Source organism: Hylaeus anthracinus, unplaced genomic scaffold (assembly GCF_026225885.1).
Source record: "Hylaeus anthracinus isolate JK02 unplaced genomic scaffold, UHH_iyHylAnth1.0_haploid 0, whole genome shotgun sequence".
NCBI classification, from domain to species: domain Eukaryota; kingdom Metazoa; phylum Arthropoda; class Insecta; order Hymenoptera; family Colletidae; genus Hylaeus; species Hylaeus anthracinus.
The window spans coordinates 19,562,366-19,589,186 of record NW_026533254.1 but is presented as its reverse complement, the minus strand read 5'-3'; the positions used below and the strand labels follow the sequence as shown (position 1 = coordinate 19,589,186).

Below are 26,821 nucleotides of genomic sequence, written 5' to 3'. Positions count from 1 at the left end.
TGGGTGCACGACGGAGGTAAACCAACCGTGATTCCCCACCTCCGTCACTCTGACATCTTTTGATCTCCGCGGAGACGGGGGATTATTGTAAGAGAGAAGCTTCTGCATCACGGTCTCTCCTACGATGGATCGTGACTCGCGTTCGTATTCCTGCGGAGGCTGCGAGAGGACCGAGGGTCGAGCTACGCCGATGGAGTAACAAGTGAGCGGCGAAGCGGCGTTGCCATGACGACAGGTGAACCATGAGCTACTCCTCTCTCCTCTCTACTCAATCTATCTCTCTTTCTCCCCCACTCCCACTTTTACCCTTTTTATCCTTTCTTTCCTTTTTATCAATTCCTCTCCTCCCGTCTCTTTCCCGCCTATGAATTCCTTCCTCTCTCGGAATCTCCTGCTGCCCGTCCCTTTCCATTCTCTTCTCTTCTCTCTCTTTTCCCCTCTCCGTTATAACCTCTCCTTCCGTCTGTCTTCGGGCCGATTCTCGCGATTCTCCCTCTTCTCGTCTCTGACCTCATATATTTACAAGATACGGTGCGACAACAGTGTGTCGTTCGTCTTTTAACTTCCCGCCATAAACCGCATTTATCTACCTGTCTCCCCGCTCGACCAGCCCTTCTTCCCCTTCGACCAGTGACGCACTCAGTAATTTAACTAGGAGGGTGCAAACTAAAAGCTAACGGAACAAAAGTTTATTTATCGAATACGTTTGAGAAAAAAGTAAAGAAATGTAAGAGGTTGGCATAAAATGTCAATTTTGTAGTTTTTCTCACTTGTGAACCGTACATTACAGGAGATTTATTGATAAAAATACATAATTTTAATAATCAATATTTTCTTCTACTACGTTTTATATGTTCACTTTTATAGTCGTACAGTACTCTTGTCGTATTGAATTGTTTCTTTTCGAAAGATATACGTATACATACATATTTATGAAGAAGGATATCGATAACGATTCTCCCTGTTTGAGAACGAATCTCGGCATTCGGTGTTCTTAGTCGCCATCTATCGTTCCGATAAAATTGTACATATAGGTGATAAAACTGGAACGAGTAAAAAATGGATGTTTCTGGCAAGGGGTGGTGTAATTGCCTTATTGCACCCCGCTTGGGTGCGCCACTGCCTCCGAATGTTTTATCTTTCTCCGTATTCGCGCACTCTGTTTCTTTCTTTTTCCTCAACGGTCTTCCCTCATACGTAGTCATGTCTCCTTCCCCCTCTACCGTGAAGGAGTCGTGTAATCTCTCGCACTCGCTCACGCTTTGGCGAGCGTTCTCGGTGAACGCCGTTGTAGCATGCTTAACGCGTAGGCCGCACGATATTCCAAGTACGCTTGGCTATTTTCATGCTACACCAGAAAGACACCTAGCGACGCGCCAAGCCGAGCCGTGCCGAGCCGAGCCGAGCTTGTAGGTGACACGAACGCCGTATAAATCCGAAATCGGACGATCGGAGACCGACCGACCGGAATTCACGGAATTTCTTCTCGATTTGTCTGTCCCCCGAGTGAACGAGAAGCACGAAACCACTCACAATTTTTCTCGGAGTTAACCTACTTTTCCACCATTTTTACTTTCCGACTCGTAAGAAAGGAACGTCTTTGTAATCATGAAAACTTTGAGGAGAAATATTTCCACCGTAGAAACTCAGCTTTCGAGACCTCGTCACGTTTTGACTGTCGATCGAATTAAGGGGACGGATGGTTCAAGCATTAATTTTTTAAATAATTTGTAATTCCAAGTATTTTTAATTCTGGATTTTCAAGTCGCAAATATCTGTTGTAATTGGTTTTCGTTATTAGGAAAGAGAGAAGTAAGCTTATTCCAATATAGGATTGAAACATATTTTCATAGTTACCAGTATGCACTTTGAAACGCAAAAGCTTCAACCATAGGGAAACGTTTATAGAACAAATTAGCTAATATAACGAAACAGCTCTTTCAATATTAACATTGGCTCTCTGTTTTTTGCATGTTTGCAGACCTTTTTCATGCGGGATACTTTTGCACAATGGGAATCTTTCATATCGAATAACATTAAAAAATTCTACAAAATCATTACTTCCTGCGATTAAAACAAGCGATTCATCATCGCGTTATTCGTATCCTGTTGGCATTATGTAAACCACAGTAGCTGTGGGTCAGTCATAAATTCGGTGCAGGTTTCCTTTACGGAACAAATTTTTTCTTCTCTGTTAACCTTTTCACTGATCTGTAAATAATAGAAATTTCCGTAATCATCCACAGTTTTCTAATAACTATACTTACAAATATATGTGGAAATTCGATAAAGTAGTCGAAATTTTACTTGTAATAGAACTCTTCTCATCCTGAATAGCAAAACTTGCGCACACGGAAAGCGAAAGAAGAGTACCCTTTCAAAAGTTTAACGCGTTAAATCGTGCATATGTAGTAAAGCAGAGGAGTTTTCCCAAGTTCCATTCGACGCAAATACACGTGTCATAGATCTTCTAAGAACAAATTCCTTTGATATTTATAGGCTCGGGGAGCAAGCTCAAATTTTTCTGCGCGTTGAATCGCTTAATCTATTTTTCCGAGTGTATATTTCAGCAGAAATTATATTAACTGGGTATTTACATACAGGTTATAAACACTTAGTATGACATTGTTTATATCGAAACATTTATTATAATTTCAGTTTCAAAGTTAAAAATATAGTTAAAATATGTGTTCAAGTATCGGTCCAATTTGTTGCGCTGTTCAAATAGTGGGTATTTTACTTTTGTAGAACCAAGCAAAGAAAGTCGATTGAAATCGCGATATTGTTCTTCTCGATCATTCTGAATGAATGTGATTTGTCGACGGATCGTTCATTGAGTACCAGGAACGCGTGTATGGCGTGCATAAAATTCCTCGCCTTTTTTTTCTTTTTTTTTTTTTTGTTCTTCAATCTATCAAAGGAATTCGATAAATGTGTGCTGTGATAATTATCACCAGTTGCGTGGAATCGAGCGAGTTCTCGTTAATGATTAGCAACTTCCGCGAAGTTGTTTTCAACGTGACGCGTTTTTATAAAGAAGTTTTGGAAAAGAATTCGTGGAAATTGCTAAGGCAAATGCGAAACGTTTGCCGAGATAAGAATACTACGAGGATTTCGCGTATCATTGCCTACTTTGAGGAATGTCACTTTCACGATATATTATTCAACATAAACGTTTCGGAATTATTCATGAATCCAATCCAAAAACTCTATACAGTTATACAGAGCCCGTTATAATATTTGTTTTCCGAGCCTTTCTCCAAAATACCAAACAAATAACTCATACACGGCACGCATTAATCGTAACTTCAATTTTAAATTGGTAAACGTTGTCAAAAATGTTTAGTCGAAGGTAACACAGGTCAATGTAACAATTTCGGAGTTATTCGTTGATTTTAGTTCCAGAGCAGTCTTTTTTTCTAGTTCCTTCATTTCAAAACACAGTCAACGATAACTGGACAACAGAACGGAACCAAGTTTTCTATTCTTAGAAATAAGTAAACGTCGAGCAATTACAATCATCCAGTAGTACAGACGTTTAATTCGTAAACTATGTACGAACTGTTCATTCGGAAGCGCAATAATAGTGATTCAATCAAAGTCTGCTGCAAGCAAGGCAGATCATAATACGTCATAATTTTAAACCGATTAGATTATTACACAATGCTAAGAAGAAATACCAGAGAGTAAATGTCTCGTTATAAATTCCCCGGTTAAGACGCAAAATTATCTTTGACGTTGACGAAGCAATCGAATTTATTTGACCTGCTGTACAAATTTACTGGAATGGCCGAGGGGCTCCCTGTGTCATAAATCTAGAGAACTTCATTACATTCGTTCAGTGATACCATAAAGCGGTTACGGCCTTGTAATAAGCTTAAAAGGATTGAATGCACTCGCTTTTCTCGTCGAAACTACTTTCGATCTTGTAACTTTGGCGGCTTCAACGGACCGGCACAATTCTCATTTTGCTACATGTGTGTAGTTCAGCACTAACGATAAGCGATATTACGCGCGTTGCGTAGAAAGGTAAATTACAGCTACGTCTACCACATCGGCTCTTATCTTTCGTTTTCTCGTTTCGACGAGAACGCTATCGTTTCAGCTCCGTACTATTTTGATTGTCATCAACAGCGCCAAACTGAATTACCCCTCGAACGAATCAATCTGCTGGCTGATATTTGATCGATATTATTACGCGTAGAAATCAATTTACAGGTAAACCTTTTTGGTGTTACATTGTCCCAAAAGTTTCTTTCGTTTGATTGACAAATCTAAAATTTGAAAAAAAATGACACACGAGATACAGCGAAAGCTCATTCATTTATCATTTCATAAGAGACTCGTATTGTTATTATTATAGCCGATCCCCTTATAGCACAGTAAAAAACAGCCGCGAATTTAAAAACACTCGGGTATTCCCAGTTATCGATACACTTCGATACGTGTATCTAAACGTGTTACCGCGGTTTTGTGGCATTGTGTAATTTCTGTTGTTTCTAGGAAGAATTGAACGAGTTGTTCTTCTTTACGTCAAAGTAACCTATCTTTGCATTTCGCAACCGTTGCGAGACTCTTATAACGCGGTTTTCTAATACCGAGAAACATATTTCCCCGCGTTATACGGAGAATCTATTGTAAACATGTTGCATTCCCGAGGTGACGACGTGTTCCGTGATGTACGACACTTTGGTGCAAGTCGAGATCAGATTAACGGCCATTGGTTTGATACTACATGATTTGCAGTGCGTTAGATATAAATAAACACGCGCGTAGCGTCAAATTCATGTTTCGGTTAAGATCAATGTAGGATAGTGTAAATTTTAAATTCTGTGACAAAATGGCTATTGTGCGGCAGTCCAACCTCAAAACCTCGATAGATAAAAATATTAGCATAATGTCCTATGTATTTTGTTTGTTCAGGTAGCCAGATTGGGCCTGTGGATTACAGTTTGAGAACTGCTGATTTAAACGAAAGAGGAACAAAGTGTTCCCGTTGAAATGTCACGGTATTTCCCATAACGTATTTCAAGCGATAATGGCGTTGCACGTATTGAGAGAAAGGCAAATGAAAGATGCCTTTCATTTACGACGATAACGAGTAAATTACTCGTAAACAATGAACGATTCTCGGACGGTGAATGTCCTGCGATATTCTGCGCGCGGGACTCGTGACCTAATCACCCATTCACAAGTAGTACCTACTTCGTCATTACCGTGCATTGAATGCTATTAAGCCGCGAACAAACCGGAGATTTATCGTGAAAATCGTTAATGATTATCCACGACCCGCTATAGTCGGAGCGAATTCATTTGTTCGCTCAAGGCCGTGATTGTGAGTCATGACAAACTCAAGTTTAACTTATAAACTCGTCGCAGTTTTCCTCGTACATTGTTCTCTTTTTAAATAACTTTTCGTTAACTGAAAACATGCGTCTGTTTCACTTCTGTACTACCACTCTGCTGCCGTACATTTATTTGGAAGTAAAATAATAAATATAAATTTTGAATTACCAATTGTCCAATATGAAATATTTCAATCTATAATTAAAATTGTGATCTTTATTTAACGAAATAATAATTAGAAAATTTGAATAACAGAATGCTGTACAAATGACCCAGAACGTTTGGTGAGAATAAAATGTTTTTGTAAATTCCTCGAATCAATTCCTCGCAGAAATTAATAATCAAGAATGGGATTTTGGGTAAATTCCATAATATTCCGTTGAAATGTTTCGTTCCTCTGCAATTTTGAATGTCGGAAACACTGCGCCACTTCTAGGATGTAATTTTATAACGGTTAACTTTTTAGGATGTATTATATCTTTGGAGTATCTCTCTAACGTTTAGCAGTAATCTGCCAGCGTACTTCAGTTTATCCATCGTACTTCAGTTTATCCATCGTGGAAATTTCCGGGTAAAATCGCTCTCCGTGCTCGTCGCTAACGGCGCTTGCTTTTGCAGCAAAATACAGGTCCATGAAAATACTAGATACTGTGCTTTCATGCAATGTCGTATCGCAGGATTTCCTGAAAGAAAGTATTCATACTTAAAAAATCGTAGAAATTCTCAAAATTTCATTTCTCGTTAAATTGCCAACCTTCTAAGCTCTCGAATTGATTTCCATTACAATAAGTCTCAACCTGATGACCATTACAAATCATCTACATGTACCAAAGTTCGGTAGCCAACAAATTTTGCTTAATATTGTTCTCCTAACGGATTACAAATGTATGATAATTATTTGATGTAGAAATTAATTCTCTGACCCTATAGATTTCATTATTTATAACTAGACTGCGGAGTTTTTGCATTTATGACGTACAGTAATATGTAAAACATACAAAAAATAAACATATTGTACGTTGAATAGATTTCACCGTTATTTACAAATGCACCATGTACGTAGACTATACGTATATGTCATTTCGTTTTGAGTAAGTGCACATACCTTTTGGTTATGTTTAGCATGCATTTACTCTATTTGTTTTGATCAGAAATAAATAAAATGTTAATTGAAATATCGTCAGGGGCCAGTAAATGTTTTCAGTATCGCCGGGTTACGCGATCGCCCACGTTTCGCGCCGTGGATAAAGGTATTCCAACGCGATGTTGCGAAAGTCGCGCATACCGAGTCGGCGCTAGGTTAGAAACTGCTGGGTAGAGAGAGAATGCTTGTAATAATAGGTAGCGAGGCGATCAGTGCCTCTCAAAAACAACAGGGGATTCCGTGGATACACGGCCGTGAACGGCCTAGGGCACGTAGACGCACGGGGTGCGTGACTTAATCACCCGTTCACCGCTCCATCGGAGCGGCGCAAGTCGATCGACGCGAATCTGCGTCGAGTTTACTGCTTCTGGATGGTGGAGGGAGATGACTAGATGAGACAGGCTCTGGCGCGAGAAAGGCGGGGAGGACAAAGAGAAGAGAAGGAGGCAAGCCGTGGCATGGAGCGACGAGGAGCGACGAGGAGGGAGAGCTTCGGGGTTTCCTCGTGGCCTGGCGAGGCGAGCCGAGCCAAGCCGTGTTGACTCGTGGAGACGCAGCGGGGAATCGACGACCGTCTCCGTGTTCGCTTTTCCTTGGGGAAGACGCTCGCGGGGAGGGTGTTGGCACTTGGTCAGACGGGTGAGGATGAGAGAGGCGCTTCGTCAGACGCGCGAGCCTAGCTGCACGCGTGACTCACTTGCCTATCGCGGGAATCTCCCGTTTCCCTACCGGTGGCAGCACTGACCGAAACGACACTGCCGGTGCCGATGCCAACTCGGAACCTCCAACCGAAACTTTCCCTATTCTTCCCAGATAACGATTTGAGATTATTCCAATAATTTCACGATAGAATATTTGATTGTCGTTAGAATATACAGAGTGCCCCAAAAATGTTGTAACACCTTGAAAGAGGTGATTCAGGAGGTGATTTGAAACAACTTTTTCCTTAGCGAAAATGTTGTCCGAGGGTTCGTTGAGGAGATATTAACGGAAAACGTCGACCAATCAGAACGCGCGTATACCGTTGGAGCGGCCGCGGTAGCGAAGGCTACGAGCTAAGCGGCCGCGTCCAATGTCCTTTGATGCACGTCGAGTCACTTGTTCGCGTACAAGCGCGGCTACTTAGCACATAGGCTTCGCTACCGCGGCCGCTCCAACGGTATCCGCGCTCTGATTGGTCAGTGTTTTCCTTTAATACCTTCTTAACGAAGTCTCAGACGACATTTTCGCTAAGGAAAAAGTTGTTTTAAATCACCTCCCTAACCACCCCTTTCAAGGTGTTACAACATTTTTGGGACACCCTGTTTCGCTAATGATCCTCCAAGATCGGTATTCGAGCATTATTGATGGACTACAGTGAAACGTCTGATTAAAAGATCATTGTTTTTCGCGCGACACATTTTAGAAGTTTTCTTGTTTCGATACGTTGGGAACTTTAAAGATTTCCAAACGTTATAGTACTGGAAGTTTTGCAAAAAAGAGAATGAGTGTCCATCACCAGTTGGCGAGGTTCGTTCCAAGCCCAGCGCTTCTCGTCCAGAAATAGGCTGCAGACCGATGCAGCTTGTACATCTTTCTTTTACCACGGTGCAGTGGACCAAAAATGTTCTCGGCACTCTCTAAGCCCTCTGGGTGTAGTGAAGTGTACACAAGTGTTTGGCGGGGAATTAGAACTCGTTCGTGTCGAATGATAGTGTCGTCGTCGTTACAACCCACGTCTACTATGCTTTCGTAATGATATTGTATCTGTTAAAATCTGAATACCATTTCTATTACCTTTTTCTTTAAAATTTGAGTTGAACAGGATTACAGAAAATACAGAATGAAATGGAATCACTGAGGTCGTTCGTTACTTATTGCTCTTTTTTTTTTCACTGAACCGTTTCAGCTTAACAATGTCGTCCCTGCGTCCCTATTTATCATTCTTGTGTCCCGCTTTTTTAACCTCTAACCCCTTAACGGTTTAACGTCGAGAGTGACCAAGGAGATTTCGGTATTGTGATTGTGGCCTTCTTTATCGTGCTGTACATATTGAATACTCCACACGTGTGTACATTAAATATTGTAAACATATTCGTACAGGCGAAAAAATATTCTCAAATAAGCCCCAATTTTTGGCCTTGCTAGCTACGTACAAGCTTAGGTTATAAACATTTCTAAGTATTCGATAACATTTAGTTATTTTTAGACGCGGATTAAAGTTTAAAAATATTTCAAACTATCAGAGACTAAAATAATCGTGTAATTAAAACCTTTGTGGTCATGCCAAGAAAAATGTGGAGAATTATACCATTCCAGTTTTTTTAATAATAAATTGCTTTATTTACAACGAGTATGTGCTTAATACGGAGGCTCGATGAATCATACCGCGATAAATTTTCCTCCATTCAAGCATCTTGTAAATAAATGTTCTTATTGTACAACTTTAGCGTTAATCTACAACACCATTGGAATATTTATTACTTGTTTTGTCGGTTTTAAATATATATTTCATTCGTAATTCAACTTCCATCTGTGACACGATTATTATTGTCCTCTGAATAACCTCTTAAGTCGAGATACGGACTTGTAACTTGACACACACATTTTTTTTTTCCTTTATTTTTTTCATTTGCGGATCCGTGAAAATCATATAGATTCAGTGACTCAACATGTCAAAGCTGTAATACCAGCGCATTGACGTATAAAACAATATTACACTTCTTATTGCCTTTACATTTTGTATGACAGAGAATTCCTACCTCCCTCGATTATTTAATTTAATTAATTCGAAATTAAATAACGACTAAACGCTAAATAGCTATTATTGCAAATAGTGCGATACAAAGTAGAAACTTCTAAACGTACGAGTAACGTATCTTGTATAATTTTCTTCAACTGTAATTAAAGAAGTGGTGCATTCATTAAATGGGATCAGCAATATGCACGACATCCTCGAGTATACTAACATTCAGGTGCACTACAATTATAAATAAATATTCTATATGTACTTGCACTCTGATTCGCTAATTGTTCGATACTCTCGCGATTTGAATATTCAAACCAGTTGCGTAGTAACTCGCATCTGTTCCGAACAAGAGAAAACACTGTATATTTACGTGTCGAGAATTCGCGAATGAATGATTCATACACGCAACACTGGAGTTATACAATAAGAAGACCGTCTGCCATTAAGGTGTTAATAATCCGTTCGTTTTTCGTTGCGTAATGCTTGTCCTTTTTTCTCCACTGATTGCAAGACTTCTTGCAAAACGACATGTTTGGAAATACTTTACAGAATGGTAGGAAGGAAGTATTTCGTTTCTAATCATTTGTATTTTTAGATGAATTGAGATTAAATGTAAGAAGTTGTTTATCATCCTTACGAGGATCATCCAAAACTTTGTAGAATATGTACACGAAATAGTGTAACGTTTAATTAAGAGTAAAACGTTAGGTTCGGGAATATTTTATCAAATAAGTCGTATAGACGGTTGATAGTAATAATAGTAATCTCTTTATTTCACTCACTAGCCCCTGTGATAAAAAGTGAATCGAGTTACTTTCATCAGATGAAGATCTGGTTGAATGGACCAGGACTCTAATAACGGAAAGATTGGTCGAATCCATAAAATCTTTCCATTATTAAAACACCTGATACTTTTATTCATAGAATGACAGGAAGAATCGATCCGTCTGAAAACATATTTGGTTCCATGCAAAAACCACGCGCTGCTGTACGTTTCAAGCACGTTGGTGCTCTTATGAAGCAAATGATGTCAGAAGAGTATAGTCCTCGTTATATCATTCAGTTCTTTTGCCCCTTCGGTATAATAAGTTTCTTTTATACACTTGTCAGCTCGATAAATGGCTTCGAGTTCGCTTAAACGCGCGAAAAATTACTGCCATCTTCTTCCTGGGTTTTCTGTACGAGTCTCGAGGGGGATTCCCATTAGGAAGCCGGTTATTCAAGTAATAATTGAAATTTTTTCGACGAAAAGTTTAAGCAGTAGAAACAATTTTGTAGGGATATTCAGTCTAAGTATACTTTCTACATTTCTTTAATGCTTCGCAATCAATATTTTATGTGTTTCCAGCTGCGAGACGACCACTACCATAAGGTGTTTTTACTGTCGACTTTATTGGCGTCGTTCCATAAATAGAGAGCAGATGAAACAAACAAATTATTCAAGTATTCAAGTACGTGGGTATCGATCTTGCCAAAATGAAAAATATAATTTAATAAATTGAGTTGTTCTAGATAGGGTTGTCGATATTAATTTCTTTGTTTCATCGTTGAAAGAGCTAATAAATCATACTTGGCATTTATATGTTGGGAATATATATGATAATGGTGGATAGATCTTCAATAGAATTCTTGGAGGACCTTGCCGGTAAAAACTGTTAGTTCTGCTAAAGGCATTCCTAACTCTCCTTGATATTTCTGTAGCGTTTCAAGGTGTTCGTACGTTAAATTGAAGTAAAGTTCGAGGACCGTTGAACCAACGTTTAACACAGCTAACGCGTCCGGCAGAAAACGGTTAACAAATTACAAGGCCTGACCAGTGGCCGGTCGCGCGATGCACAATACTCTGAACGGACTATTCATGGCTCGTAATTGATCGTTTGTCGCGCGAGTTACGCTTCATTTCTTGGACTCTAACGTTATCTTGACTCGCAGCCTTCGTTTGTCACTGGTACACTCGCTGCCCGATATGACGTTTGTACTTTTTCGTTTTCTTATCAGCACCATGTTAAGTTTGGCACGGAGATTCCTTGCCGTCGCCTACGGAATTATTAGACTAGAATAATTGCAAGTTGAATGACACCGACGACGAACGGAACGGCTCTATTATTAACGCAACAATCGAACGTTGCTAATTGATCGAGCTTTCATTGTTACAGAAACGATTGTTTCTATCGACGGAACGGTACCCTTGGATAATGCTCTGGATGCAGTCCGTGGCCGTTAATGCGAGCACTGCGATTTTAATTACTGAATGGTTTCGGTTCGAACGCAAACGAATGATTTATTTCTTGGTTCGTTCCATTTTTTGTTCGTTTCTTTCTCTAATTTCCACGGTATATCCAAACTCTGGCTTCTGATGATGGATCAGGAGTCGGCAACATCTCCTTCGCGTGGCCAGTTTGGAAGTTTTTAGCACGAGACCCGATTAATAAAATCGTCGAGTCACACTCGAGGAACCCCTTTTGTAAAATTGACGTCGAGCGTGACTAGACATGGGAGTCGAACGGGTTAAGAGAGCGCAATATGTACGCGTAATGCGTGCACGTTCTGCTCCACTCGACAATTTCGATTTTCAACATACGACTGTTGGTTCGAGGTCCGCGCGGCATTGATTTTATTGGTCTAACAATAACCACAGTTGTCTGTCCGATAACGCGACAGGCATGCGCGACGAAAGCATTGAAACAAACAGCGCGAAGAAAGTAGACAATTTTTCGAAATCCTCCCTGAGAACAAAGCACGATGGCGCGAATTGCTGTTTAGAATTAATCGACAGACTACAGAAAGAGTCGAGGAATTTTTTGTTTACTTTTATGCGTTTACCTGCATTACGGTTTTGCGTCAAATATTCGTTTAGATCGCCAGGATCTCAGTTGTATGCGAGGTTGAAACAAATTTTTACAAAGACGTATCGTACACAACCTGACGAGTAGAAGGAAAAGAGAGGGAGAGGCACGAGGTCACGGAGCGAGCTATCGAGATAGAGAGCAAACAATAATAACACCAATGCGTCAAGAAAACGCTGCATCAGACCTTTATTCGGTTCGGTGGCCAGCCAACGATGACTACGTATAGTCGGAAAATAAGGCGCGTTTCGTTACTTACTAAAGCTCAACGAGACCAATTCTTTTCTGAATTTGCAGTAGGGTAGAGAGTTGCCAAAATCGTACCACTTCCATATTCTGTCTTACATCTACTATGCAATTTGCACGTAAATTAATATTTGAAATTACAGTTTGATTTTTCACACACTTATTTATACATGTACAAATATACATAAATTGTCAAATAAGCAGTCAAACAGTCCATGTTTTATTCGTCATTCCGAATGTTCATCTGGATACAAGTATTTCCCATTCCTCAAGCTTCGGAACGGATTAAATCATGAACTTATTGTACCGTGAAAACTCACTCCGCCTGAATAATGTTCGGATGAAAATTTATTCATTCGAAATGGCATGGTTTTGAAATTGCTGCTCTTGACAAATAAAAAAGTACTTGAATGTTTTACGCTATGAATTATAACCCGTTGAAGCTTGGAGCAGTGCGTATTTTAAATAAAAATAAAACGAATCTAGAATCGTTTCCGTGTCTCGCAGGTGCAACTGCATTCGAGTACACGGGAATTGAAATTGAAAAAGCGCGATATTTATAAACGTGGAATGGTAAATTGACTGGATTTCCATACGACCATTGAAACAGACACAGAAAATTGATGAAAATATAAAAAGAGGTTCCGATATACAGTATGGATTTCAATAGCTTTTCTGTTAACGTTATCAATTATTGGCTCGGTTTGGAACACGCAAATTTCGTAATGGATTAGACGGTCGTTTTTGGCGTAAAAATACTTTTCTTTCTCGTACTTATCGAAAAATCGTACCCGATAATTCGCCTCACGGATGGGAAGTAATTATAATCTCACGGCAGCGATCTTCCGCGGTAACGAGAGAAGATTACGAAAGTGGAATCGAGAGGCGAGCAAGGAATACGCAGAAACCGATAAACCGATACGAAACAGGTCGCGTAAAACCGTATCGTGCCAATTAAAAACGGAAGTAAGCGACGAGGTTAATGCAATTTCGCAACCCTTGTGTATAACAGATTCATTGAATACGAGGAGGCCCCTTTGTAAACAGATAACCAGTCTCTGAAGTTATGTGGAACAAACGGCGCTTCATGACTTTATTGGATCCTCGAACAGGAAATCCACAAAAATGAATGGAACGACAGAAACGGCGGACTCTTCGATGGATTCGTTTTCTATGAATTCTACCGTTCCGCGAATCCGCGATATCAATGAAGAATTGTCACAGGATACTTAATTTTCTACCCACGCACACCGCGTTAAAAATGTCACTAATGGACGAATGGTTGACTGCCAGAGGGAGATACACTGCGAAGCATAACTACAGCGTCATCCATATTCTTAAACATTTCGGATGTTTAAAGGAGCGTCAATTTTTAGTTCTTTTTTTTTTTTTTGGTAAACTTTGAAAAGCACCGATCTAGAATGCTCAAGTACTCGCTGGTAGTATTACAACCATTCGATATAATGAAAGGGTCATCTAAATGCAAAGCTACGATTGTCAGAATAGTCCAAAAATCACTTGTGCATTCAAGTCAGATAATCCAGCCTGTTGCCGTTAACATTATTTTACCTAATCGCTTTACCTATAGTTGTATAGTTCGAACTGGTAATCCTTTACGTTAAGAAATGCCAAGCTCGTCGATCGATTTATCTCTTCGTTGTTCTTCGGCACTCGTTTTCTCCCGGTATTCACATTATTTTCGACACGATGATTTCACTTCCAGGTGAATAATCTTCCCTTTACAATATCCAATTAAAGAAGGTAAATCCTGCAGTAATGGAAATCCTCTTTTCCTGTTGCGTGTCGGATTACCCCGCGGCATATTAATGCTTGCCCTGCGCGCTTAGGATCAAACAGGAATATTATCTGTTTAAACGCAGATGTCGACGTTGGATTAACTGTTCGTTATTTTTAAGACTTCGATCTACGGACTTGACGAAAGTAACTTGATTTCGTCGATTGTTCGCGACTGCAATTCAGATTCGATCAATTATAATTGTCAAAATAAACAACGTGTATCGATTGCAGTATTAAATTCTCGATGATAACTGCTATTGACAACTGTTCAATCGTAATTGCAATTAGAATTGATGATCAATCGTCGATCGAATACACATTTAGTCCAACGCTGTCTCCGAAGGAATGCTTCCGTCGACAAAGCAGGTTGGTTCTCGTTCTGCCAGTCTCCCGTCCTCTTTCTCTTTCCTTTCCCCTTAGCGTCTTTCCGGCATCTCTGTCGCCACGTATAAATAGCGTGGTCCAAAATTACCAACAGTTCTGAGAGCAGCGCAGCAGAAGACGACGTCACCGAAGGAAATTCCCGCCACAGAAAGCAACGACTTGCAAAAGGGAAACGCGCAGGGGTCACTGAAATTTTGCACGCTTTCGCAGCGAGACCAACGTCGAGCACCAACGATAGCTGCGTTCTTCGTGAACCGTTATCACGTTCCGCGCGATACCTTGTGTCTCTTCTATTCCCGGTTAGGAATTTATAGCGGACGAAAGTAACACGAAAACTAAATAAACTAATAATTTATAGAATAGAAGAGACAGTACTCTCGCTATCGGTACCATCTTGTATGTGCATCCTAGAGATTTTGAAACGAACATAACGTCAACAGTAGTACGCGACGCAAAAATATTAACGATGGTAAACAAGTGTGTTTCTCGGAATAATGCATCATCTTATCAACGCGAAGCGTACACGTTGAAGAAATATCGCGAAGCAATGCTTTCGTGTATCGCAGAATCGATCACAGACAATTATATAAATTTAAAATTTAAGTAACCTGAAACTGCTGGTTTGTATCGAGAACCGTGCCGCGTGCACGAAGGGGTTAAATTAATTTCGAATCGATAAACGATTACGCCAAGAACCACAGAATTCATACCACTTCATGCGTCACGTATTGATACCAGTTGGCCATATTACTAACTCGACATGGAAGTCGTTGAATATTTAAAACAGCCCTCGTTAAATTGCGAATAATTCCAAATCGAGTGGACGGTTCGTTTAAAAAGTGGCGATTCGCTAGCTTCGTTGGCTGCCAATGTTAAAAATCCAATTGAAGGAAAGTTCTGATCTACGCACAAATCGGCGACCGAGTGATCTGAACTGTTGAACTTGCCTCCTTCCGCTTTCGTAATATAATTCTCGCATAAAACCGTAGGAATGACCTTCTAGGCCTTGAATATTAAGCGATCTGATAAATGCGCGTCGAACGTGCTCGTCTAGCATGTCGTTCGATCACATTTTATCCATAAATGGTGCTACTTCGATCGAGTATCGCATTTTACAGTTTTTTCTTTCCTTTATTGCATAAACTGTACGGAGTCTAGCCGTCAAGTTTTGTAACCATTTTTTACGTATTTACGGTAGTGCAATTTAAAAATGTTTTAGACAAAAGTTTATCGGTACATGGTAAGCAACATTTTCGCATATTCATAAATCTAACGAAATGCTTTTTACGTAAAAAAGTAAAGGTCATCTTGACTTTGTAAAACGTCAGAAATTGCACAAAGAAAAAGTAAGGTTGGGAACGTACTATCGAGCTAGACAAGCAACAAGTAAGGCTGGAACTGATGGCAGAGATGTGCTATATTATTGGAGGAATCATCAACGATAATCAAGGTTCTATTAAAAATTGCCTAATAAAATAGTATCTAATCCACCGTCACTCGAGAAATTAAAATTTATTCAAAGTCTTATCGTACAAGTGACGGAGCATTTTCATATCTGTCTATAAATTAATGTAGTAACTGATAAGGAGCTTTATGTGTAATATATTTCTGATATTCACTTTCTGTAGTAAAGATCTTTGAGTGATCCATTGTGTGTGGTATTATTTAACACGTTGGTCGCCAAGCAAAATTTTAACGTGGTAGAAAATTTCATAAGCTTGCCAGTCAACGTTCTTTGATCACTGATACAACGTTGCTTTGCATACCTTTCGTATGGTCGTGTATCCTTGCTTTTGTTTTTCTTTTTAAATAAATCCTCTCAGGATCCTTGAAGACAATTTTATAGTCAATGTTTTCCTTTCCCCGCGTAGTTCTTCTTATCTTTACCTAGTATAACGATGTTATCTAGCTCGTTAGTAGAACTGTGCGCTACTAAATTCTAAGGAATCCAAGTGATTAGTCATCTAGCATTAGTTCTGCATAAGTCACAGTGGAGGAAATAGGTTAACCACGTTTTCCTTTTCATCGCATAGGTATTTTGTCGCTTGTTTTATGAAAATTCAGTCGTTCCTTAATGCATCTCTCCGCGAAGACACTCGGATTGTTATTCCTCGCCAAAATTAATTTCATCTATTTCATAAACTATTCGATGCTAACAGATAAATCGTCAGTTGTATTCCAATATCGTTGCTGTATTCGAATACGATAGTCGACAAAAGGATGTATCAGATTAAAATTAAATGAACGACTCTCGCGTTTCATACATGCAACGGTGCAGTTGAATAATCGAATGAATATTCTTATCGTGCGTCGAGACTGCCTATGACGTTATGCACTTGTTTACTCGATCATATTTGCGACATGCAATGAGAACGTTATGAAGATGTAATGAGTTGTGATCGTCTTTTTGCGTATACTTTTTTCTGACCATTCCCTCCGTGGACATCGATTTCCCTATTAATTTGATACATTTATTTATTTCGTTACGAAACCTCCTTGCTAGGTGTGGTTGGTTTATTCTCCAATGGAACGTTATATCTTCGCTGGTTAAAAGTTTATTTGCAACGTTTCTTTGGTAGACAAGACTATTTAAATGTCGAGTTAAAGATTGTTAGATAGTAAAGGGAAAATAACAAAATGAAAATTGTAGGGGACCAATTATAAAAACGTAGAATAAAACATGAACAATATTTCGAAAATATTCTATGTAAAGCGAGCTGTAAAAATCATTTGAATATCTACATACATTAAGTTACAAAAAAGATCCGCGGCGCCAATATAATCGTTAGTTAGTACGCTATATCTTTGCTGACGAATGAGAAATTGTAAAATCCCATTTATAAAAAGCGTGTCTCGTCCAGCATTGTACAAGAGAGTAGTCAGACTTCTAAACATACACATGGAAAGAAGCTTGACGATAAAATGATTGCTCAACTCCGTCTGTGTAAAGCTGCCAATTCTCTTTTCATTTTCTTAAAATATCGAAGAATACAATTTTTTCTAGCGGGCAGTTCCCACAAAAAGTGAAATGTTCAGCGTGCATTGTTGAGATCGTCGAACAGCATGATTCATGAACAGATTGAAACTGTTTTCCGATACTACACGCGAGTCAAGAGATTTCCAGGAATCTTCTTTCCTGCCACGAGGATTGTATTGTCATGATTCACGTGTCATTAACAGGATGCAGGCTGCGCGGTAAGCTAACGACCATGAACTTCGGAAACTCCTCGATGGTAATGAGAGAATCAACTGTCGAAAAGATTTCTTGAAAAATAATTACGTGTCTCGTGCTTTGCACGTAATTCCTCGAGCAGTTCTTTATAGTTTCGATAGTTCAAATCACCTCTGTATGCGCACGTACCACAGATTCGCGCACTTGAAATTGTTCACCAAAAATCTTGTCCCTCCGAACAACATTATTCCTAACATTAAATTAATGAAACTATTTCAAAGTTCGTTACTGTCGACACCAACTAAACTCCAATATGTTTCGTTTTGCAGAGACTCACACTGTGGCGATGACAGATCCACAGTTATCGAACAATAACAATAACAACAACAACAACAACAACAATAACGATGGCGAGCCAAAGTACCTGCACAAAAAGTTCAAGAAGATGGCGACGACGGAGGTCGCGCCTAAGCTGGAGCCAAAGAAGGAATCCCCTGGCAACAACAGTTCTCCAGAGACACCGAAGAAAAAGGATACGGCCAAGGACTCCAGAGAGTCGATCAAGGATCCGATCAAGGTCGAGGCCTCTCCGGAACCGGGGGACGGGGAACCGACAGAGTCTAGGAAAAGCGGCTACGTGTGTCCTTATTGCAGGCTCTCCTGCGCAAAGCCAAGTGTCCTGCAGAAACACATCCGTGCCCACACGAACGAAAGGCCGTATCCTTGCGTGCCCTGCGGTTTCGCGTTTAAGACCAAGTCGAATCTCTACAAGCACTGCAGGTCTCGTGCTCACGCGCTGAAGATGGAAGGAGGTGATGCCAGCAAGGTACATCGATACATCTCAATTATTAAGTGTTTTCCAAATGGTACTTGAGGATTTCGTTCTTTACAAAATTAATTGATTAAAACAAAATTTATCTCGTAGAAAGTTAATAGAATAACGCAGTCCTATTATCAATAAAATACTATATCTGTAACATGGATTTCTTAATAACAATTGCCTCACAGAACCCAGTGATTCAAGAAGTAAGTAACCGTAACTCGAATGCACAACATGTTCACAGGTATCAGAAGACTCGGACATAAGCTTATCGGACAGCGCGAGCAACGGTACCGGGACACCGCCGCCTCCGCCGTCGTCGACGCCTACGTCCACCATGTCTAGCATGAAAACGATCAGGACGGGGAAAATTTACAAGCCAAAATTCCACACGGCGCTCCAGTGCGTCAGCCACGACACCGAAACGTCTTCCCTTTCATCCGTTTCTTCCAATAACAGTTCTTCCCCGACGACAACCGCCGCCGGCGCCGGTTCGAAGCCGAATCCAGAGCAAGTACAAGAGCACATCGACAAGATCATCACCGACAATCAAGCGATCGTGGACGCGGTGGATCCGCGGCTACACAAGCTGATGCAAAGGCAGCAAAGTCTCGTCGAAACGAAGCAGTGCGATCAGCCGTTGAATCTCTCTTCCGTCGAGGAATCCGCCTCGAGGAAACGCTGCTACAGCGAGAGCTTCGTTCGAGAAAGCAAAGATTGCCAGAACAGTTCCGAGAGCTCGTTGATCAAGGACCTCCTCCTGAGCAATCCAAATCCGTGTCAAGATGGACCAGCGGATAACGAAAATTACCTTTGTCCGTCTTGCAATATCCCTTACTCGAGCATCGACAATCTCGACGCTCATCGAAGGTACTACTGCAAGGGCAGCGTGAGCCCCCGCATGGAGTGTAAGCTGGAAATAGAGAAAAGAGAGCCCGACTTGGAATCAAAGTCTTCCGATTATTACAATACGCTGCAACCTCTGCCTTCCCCAGGGCCGCTCTTAGGCAACACGAGACTCGTCGACGCGTACGCACCACCAGCGAAGAAGCAACGCTCGGAATCCGTGCCTACCACGCTGCGATCCCTCGAGGAGCTCAGCAAGTATCCGCGACCCAACTCGTTGCAGATGTTCGGCGGTGAGGTTAGGATCCTGGACAATACAGGCGAAACGAAAACGATGAGGATCGAGCCGCGACAAACCAACTCCCCTACCAGCGAGCATACGGTGAGCAGCAAATGCGTGACGTCGGAGACCGCGTCGATCGTGGTCAGGTCGGGTCTTCACTCGGGAGGCACGATGATGCACAAACCGTCAGGCACGCCAGCCAGCACGCCGAACACCTCCATATCTTTGCCCAACACGCCACAGATGTTGGCGCCGATCATGCCGAACATATCAACTCCGAACATAGCCCCGAGCATGTCGTGCTACAATTACCTCGAGCCCCACCTGAACCCACTGACCAGCATCACTGCCTACAATCCGCTGACACTGCCCCAGGCGGGCATCACCAGTATCCTTCACGGCGGCAAAGTCATACCGTACGTTCCTGGCATGCCTGGACCCCACACCCTCACCCCGGCCATAGACATATCTTCGAGTATAGCGACAGGCAACGCCGGATACAAAGTGATACCAGGCTTGCCCGGCCTCCACATGGTCCCACAGCCGTTGGATCTCGCCAGTCCGGTGAAGATACAAACACCGATCGTACCTGGTATCCCGGGACCGATGTCCACCGGGCACGCGATGGGCCAGCCGCTGGATCTCGCCAGCCCGGCGAAGGACTCGAAGCTTGGCTTCAAGACACCCGCTAGCGAAGCCTCGAAGCCCGAGTTCACGAGCCCGAAAGTTCCTAGCATTAAGATTGAACCCTCTACGGACAAGTACCGCAGGGTACCGTCCACCGGCGATATCGTCAAGGTGGAGCTCGACCGTCATATCAAGAATAGCGTGGCTATCAAGTACAAGGGAATGGAGAGTCCTAGGGAGAGGCGAGAATTCTCGTACGACAGAAGTCCCAAGGTCGAGAAGACTTTCGGTTACGCAAACGGCGTTGATTCTAACGTATCCCTGGCGAATTCCTACAGCAAGCTCAGATATTCGCCAAAGGAGTCCACCGAGAGCAGGAAGAGGGTGTCAACGTGGAACGTGAGCGAATTGGAAGCCAGTAAGACGCCTGATCCGTTAGGTCCCAATACGTCGTCGAGCTCCAAGTACGATTCACCTCCTCCTTTGGAGAACGGGCGTCTGAAAACGAGCTTCGTCGAGAGCAGAGGAAAGTCGATGGAGAACTGCGCTACTTTCAACGGGGCGAAAATAAAGCCTGAACCCGCGACGTCGATGGTGCTCGTTAATCTGGACGCACCGAAGACAGATGTGCCAAGCAAAGCTTCCGTAGATGTAGTCGTTAAGATAGACAAGCCGGAGGAGGCTAGGTCTCCGAAGAACGGCGACGCCACCAAAGAGGAGATCAACTCGAGCAAATTCCTGAGGCCCACTTCCTTGCCGTTGAAGCCTGGCACGTTCACGCCGAAGAAGCATCACGGTATCACCCCCACCGCGAACACGCTACCTCTGATCAGCCCCGAGACTCCAAGGCCCAAGAAATCGTACGGGCAGCTCTACTTGAACGGACACGCCTACACATATCTAGGCCTCAAGTGCTCTACCAGGGTGTTTTACTGCACTCTGAACCGACCACAACCGATGTACGTCACTCAACAACACGGTTTGTCCATGTACTCCAACTGGAAGATATGCAAGGAAGCTCCACCCGACGTCGACATGGCGCACTACGATTCGAGGCATAGACCTCTCAATTATACCACCGCCTCGAAGAAGCAGGAGGATATCTTAACGCATTCCTCGCAAAGACCGACCACGCCGACCAACCTGGACAGCGGTTTGGATGGCGACATGCAGGAGAAAGCGAAGAGAGTCAAGATCTTTGATGGTGGTTTCGAGAGCAACGAGGACTACACGTATGTTAGGGGCAGAGGTAAGTAATACGTCTTTCGCTGTGCGCGCTGCATGTCTGGACTTCGAATCACACGGTGTATTTGTTCCAATGAACTTACATCTGGTCCATACCTTCGCTTTGTAATATGAAATGTGTATTATTATAGTGGTGTAAGGTCGTTTATCTTTGCGCGTATCCTTTGGGTAAGATATCCAACGTTTCGTTAACATTGCAGTCTCTTTCTTCAAGGGTCAAATGATACACTGATACGATTGGTAGCCAGTGAACCGTAACATGAGCACGGATACCTTGCAATGATCTAAGCTACGCGACGCACGTCGATATCAGTGACTCATTTGACCCTTGAAGAAGCTAGCTGAAATGTTGGCGGAACGGCGGAGTATCTTATCCAAAAGACACAGCTTACAACCCGGTAGCCTCAATTAGTATCAGCTGTGAAGAACCGGGCCGTGAAAGATTCGAATATCTTATAACAAGTTTTGTATTTCATTACAACGAGAAACGTTGATAAACCCTAATTGGCTAGTTGTAGTTATATCAGGCGATTAAAGAATATAGGTCGGTTCTGACCCTTGTAATACGAACAAGCCTTCCATAAAAACTTAATTAACTTCACATTTACGCTTTAGTGTTTCCATTCTTGGATTTCTAACTTTAAACTTCATCCAAGATTATGTTGAAAAAAGAAAGACACAGAGGACTTGCAAATTTCTCCTTTTTTTTTTTTTTTTAAACGTCCTTGAAGCACACAAAATTTCTTTAAAAAATCCAAAAATGTTATTCAAAAGTTCCGTTTCTCATGACTCACCGTGTATTTCGGAACGAGAAGTATTTAGTGATTTTTTCCAATTATTGAAATATAATATGCATCGCACGTGTACGCATTTTCCATATCGCGCGGTTTATAAGTAGTTTTCCTTTAAACAGTATGTCATCGTTTTGCATAGTTAAAAATTACAACTTCTCTGTTATGTAAGGTCGAGGTCGATACGTTTGCGAGGAATGCGGCATTCGCTGTAAAAAGCCATCCATGTTAAAGAAACATATCAGAACGCACACAGACGTAAGACCGTACACATGCAAGCACTGTGCTTTTAGGTAAGTTGCTTCTGCAGCGTCTTAACGTATCTCATGCCACTTTGTTGATAGTAAGCTTTACTCGGTCCATAGATTAGTATAGTTTTCCCAATCTGGATTACAATTTTTTCTTATCGTACGATTCACAGAATTAGTCTGAATCGTCTCGTTCCTTTTCAATTTCAGTAATATGAAACTGAAAAAGTCGTATTTCGTAATTAATGTTTAAGCAACAATTTTATAAATAATACAAGATATCTAACAGAGGTATTTTACTTGATATCTTAGCGCGTTTATGAAATTGTTTTATAATTATTATTTTCGTTTTAACATCACCTTTGAAACCTACAAATGTTATAACGTAAATAACAATTAAATAATAGAAAATTGATTTGAGCAAACTTTCATTTAAATTATTATTCCTAAACTACATTTAATCTTCGTACGTAGTTTCAAAACCAAAGGCAACCTTACAAAGCACATGAAGTCCAAAGCTCATTACAAGAAGTGTGTCGAGCTGGGTGTCGTTCCTGTACCCACGTCGGTCTGCGATGAGAACATCGACAAAGACGCCATAGCTCGGTTAGCTGCCGGTGGCAACACGGAAGAGTCCTCGGAAGAGGAGGAAGAGAGCGACGGGGAAGATAGCGAGGAGTCCGGAAGCGAAGAACAGGAAGCAGCCCAGAGCTTATTGAGCCTCTCGCAACGCAACACAAACAGATTCCCAGGTCTTCTGCCATCCGGAAGACCCACGACTTATCCGTACACTTTGACTTTCCCAACGACCTCCACATCAGCAACCGTCTCGGTCGCTGTGAGCAACTCTCCTTTGAGCGGTCAAGGTGTTAGCACTCAAGCAACCACCCTCGTTCGGAACGAGCTGCCTTATCGCTACTACTTTCCATCGAACCGTACCGCCCCCGAAGAATCCAGAACAACCGTGATCCAGTCATCGAAGAAGGATAGCTCCGACGTGGAAGTGGATGAAGTGGACGCAGACTCGCGAAACAGTTTGCCTCAGCCCATGGATCTCACAACGAAGCCAGCCATGCAATCCTTGTCATCTCCCATCTTGCAGAGGGCCAAACCTGCGGATATTCTGACCCCCGTCTCGGAGCCAGTTCTTCTGCAAACGATCGTCCAAACGATGGAGAGACTACCGATCCAAGGCAGAGAATGGAAACCAGACGCCGAGGGTCATATGCTGCAGGCCTATCTCACGGAAAGACACATGATGGACAGCAAAATGAAACAACAGTATCGCGTAGGGAACACGAAGATAGAGAAGCATCCTAAAGAAAGGGACTTTTATCTGAGGCAGCTCTCTCCGAAATCCAGGACCATGGAATCGAACAATGCACCCACGGTAACGTACACCGATCCCAGCAAGATGCAGCAAACAGTGTTGGATTCCAGGATCAAGCACGTGTCGAAACACACCACGGATGAGATCAAGATGGAGATCAGAGAGAAGATCTATCAGAACAACGTTGCGGTGGAACGACGATCCTTCGATATGGAGTCCATTCACAGGGATAAGGAGCAAGGAAGTCGAACGATTCCCGAGAGAGAGAATTTTGAGCATGGTTTGATCAATTCCGTTCCAAAAACGAGCGTGGAATACGGTATAGCTAAAAGTAACAATTGCGTGGAGAGGTCCAGTTACTCCGGGGAGTCCCCTAACAGGAGCACACCGCAGAGTGTGGATTGTCACTCACCCAAGTCTTTCAACTCTGAGGCCAACAATCGACTCTTGGCAATACCGCACTTGAACAATGACATGGAAAGGAATTCGGTGTTCGGTTCGATGAAAGCGATGAACGAATTGGAAAGAGCTCGGGAATGCCACACGGCCAATCAAGAGATCAGACCAATGAGTCACGAAATTAGGGTCTCGACGACGGACCATCGAATGCAGAGTCAGAGTCCACGGAATTTGGACATGAGGCCACCCAGCCGCGAAATGCGAACGCCGAACCAGGACTACAGAGGTCAGATGCAAGAACTGCGACCACCCGCGCAGGACTACAAATTGTGCAGGCAAGAATTGAGACCTCCTAGTCGCGAATTCAAGCCTCTGGGTCACGACATACGCCCAAGTCAAGATATGACGGCTTTGAACAGCATAGAGATCAGACAGAGCAACGTGGACAACCGACCACCGAGCAGAGACATGATTCTGTTGTCGGAGTACAGACACCCTCAGCCTCAAGAACCTAGGGTTAATTTTGACATGATCCCATTGGCCATACACGACGCCACCAAGATGCAAGATGTTCCAAGACCACCGCCAACCGTGGACATGAGAAACGTGGAACGCGTTGAAATGAAACATACAGAGATGACGAAGCAGAGCATAGCGGAAAGTATCAAGCACACGGTTGCACGGAAGATGGTCGTCGGAGGACCTGGGTTCAGATCACCTTCGCCTACTGGAGGAAGTACCAAGCCGCAAGCTGAGTTCTTACAGCCTTCCAGTGGACCTGCGCCCAATTATGTCAGGTGAGTCTTTTATGGATACGTTGACTATCTGCTTTTTGCAGTATTTAACTGTACGTGTCTGCCATGAAATCTTGATTGTTTCTATCATCGGAATATAGATTTAATTTTCTATGAAAGAACTGAATCTACCGATTGTAGTTACAGTGTAACCGAAGATGGGAGAAGTGTTTGTGGAATTTGTAACAAAGTGTTCAGCAAACCTAGTCAGTTGCGGTTGCATATCAACATTCATTACTTTGAGAGACCATTTAGATGCGAAAGCTGCGCAGTTTCTTTTCGAACCAAGGGTCATTTGACAAAACATGAAAGATCTGTTTCTCATCACAATAAGGTAAACAGCTAAAAAATTTAATTTTTAATCTTTAATTATCTTAAATTATCCCAATAAAGGTCTAAATCTTTAAATATTAATTAAATGTTACATATTACAGGTCAGTATGACTTCCACGTTCGGAGCTGCGACTACCAGCAATCCTAGACCGTTTAAGTGCACTGACTGTAAAATAGCATTCAGAATACACGGTCATTTGGCGAAACATCTTCGCAGCAAGATGCATATTATGAAATTAGAATGTTTAGGTAAATTGCCATTCGGAACGTATGCTGAGATGGAAAGGTCTGGCGTCAATTTGAACGACATTGATACTACCGACTGTGATAATAGTCTTACTAGTCTCCAGGTACGTAAAATGCGTTTCATTATTTTCTAACGTATTAGAACATTTCCATGTTAATAATAAGTTCAAATATTTTCGCAAAAGAATACAGTGAATTCAATTTGATATTTCATAGAGTTTCCTAATAAAATGACAAGTTAATTTCTTCCACAAGCTTTAAAAATATAAAAGTCTTAGCATGATATCATCTCAAAAACTAATCTTCTATGTGATCGATCTTTCTTGGTAGATGCTGGCTCAAAGACTTTGCGAGAAAGATCCTAGTAAAATAGGGCAATGGGATTCTGAGCCTATTCCAAGCCAAGTTATCAGTGGAGGCGAGACGTCCTCGGACGAGGGTGAGCCTATACCACAGCATGCGATCCATCCGTGCTCTATAAAAGTAACAACAGACACGGATATGTCTCGATCATATCATGTGCCAATCACCAACGAAGATCCAAAGTCTGATGTTCAACTTGGGAATCCTCAGTTTAAGCAGCAGGGGCGCGAGTACAGCGCGAAAGAGAGGCCAAATCAGCCTACATTTCCCGTGGAGGATGTAAGGCCGGATGAAAACATGCAATCATACAAGTGCCAAATTTGCACGGTGTCTATGCGTACTATGAACGAATTGCAAGTACATTGTTTTGTTGAACATAATATCGAATCGGAGTCTAGTACAAATATACATTTGGGGGATAGGGGCGTGGACAAGTGTAGAGGGAAAGAGAATACTCAGAAAAAGGTAACAGACGAGTCTGTAGTCAAGGAAGATCACAATAAACAGAAAGTTGAAGACACATAGTGCCAAAATAATACAGTGAACCAAGAAATCAACGGTGAAGTTATTTGACTGAATTCGTTGCCGTGCCGATAAAATAGTTATAGTACGTATAGATGTCCCCTATAAAGTGTTACAATCTGTTTTCTCAGAAAGTAATGAAAATATCGACTTTATTTATGTTGTAAAGTAAAATGTTGTTGTAAAGTAAAATAGCACAGAGTGGTTATGTTTCAAGAAACATAACTGTTAAATGAAAAAAAGATATTTAGATAACTCTTATCTTCTAGAACTGATTTTTTTGTTTACATTGTATTTCGTCTGGTGGTTTA

The 26,821-nt window shown here is 41.7% G+C and overlaps 1 protein-coding gene across 2 annotated transcripts; it reads left to right on the top strand.

The window, feature by feature from the left end:
- Positions 1-89: 89 nt before the first annotated feature.
- Positions 90-26,821, top strand: LOC128896293 (uncharacterized). Of its 2 annotated transcripts, none has more exons than XM_054159563.1 (8): positions 90-235; positions 17,993-18,489; positions 18,728-21,488; positions 22,448-22,568; positions 22,998-25,049; positions 25,194-25,380; positions 25,481-25,729; positions 25,956-26,821. In XM_054159563.1, the coding sequence occupies exons 1-8, from the start codon at positions 226-228 to the stop codon at positions 26,511-26,513; spliced, it is 6,435 nt and encodes a 2,144-aa protein (XP_054015538.1). In that variant the 5' UTR covers positions 90-225; the 3' UTR covers positions 26,514-26,821. The 2 variants fall into 2 exon arrangements, with proteins under 2 accessions (XP_054015538.1, XP_054015537.1); XM_054159562.1 differs by having other exon boundaries at positions 25,188-25,380.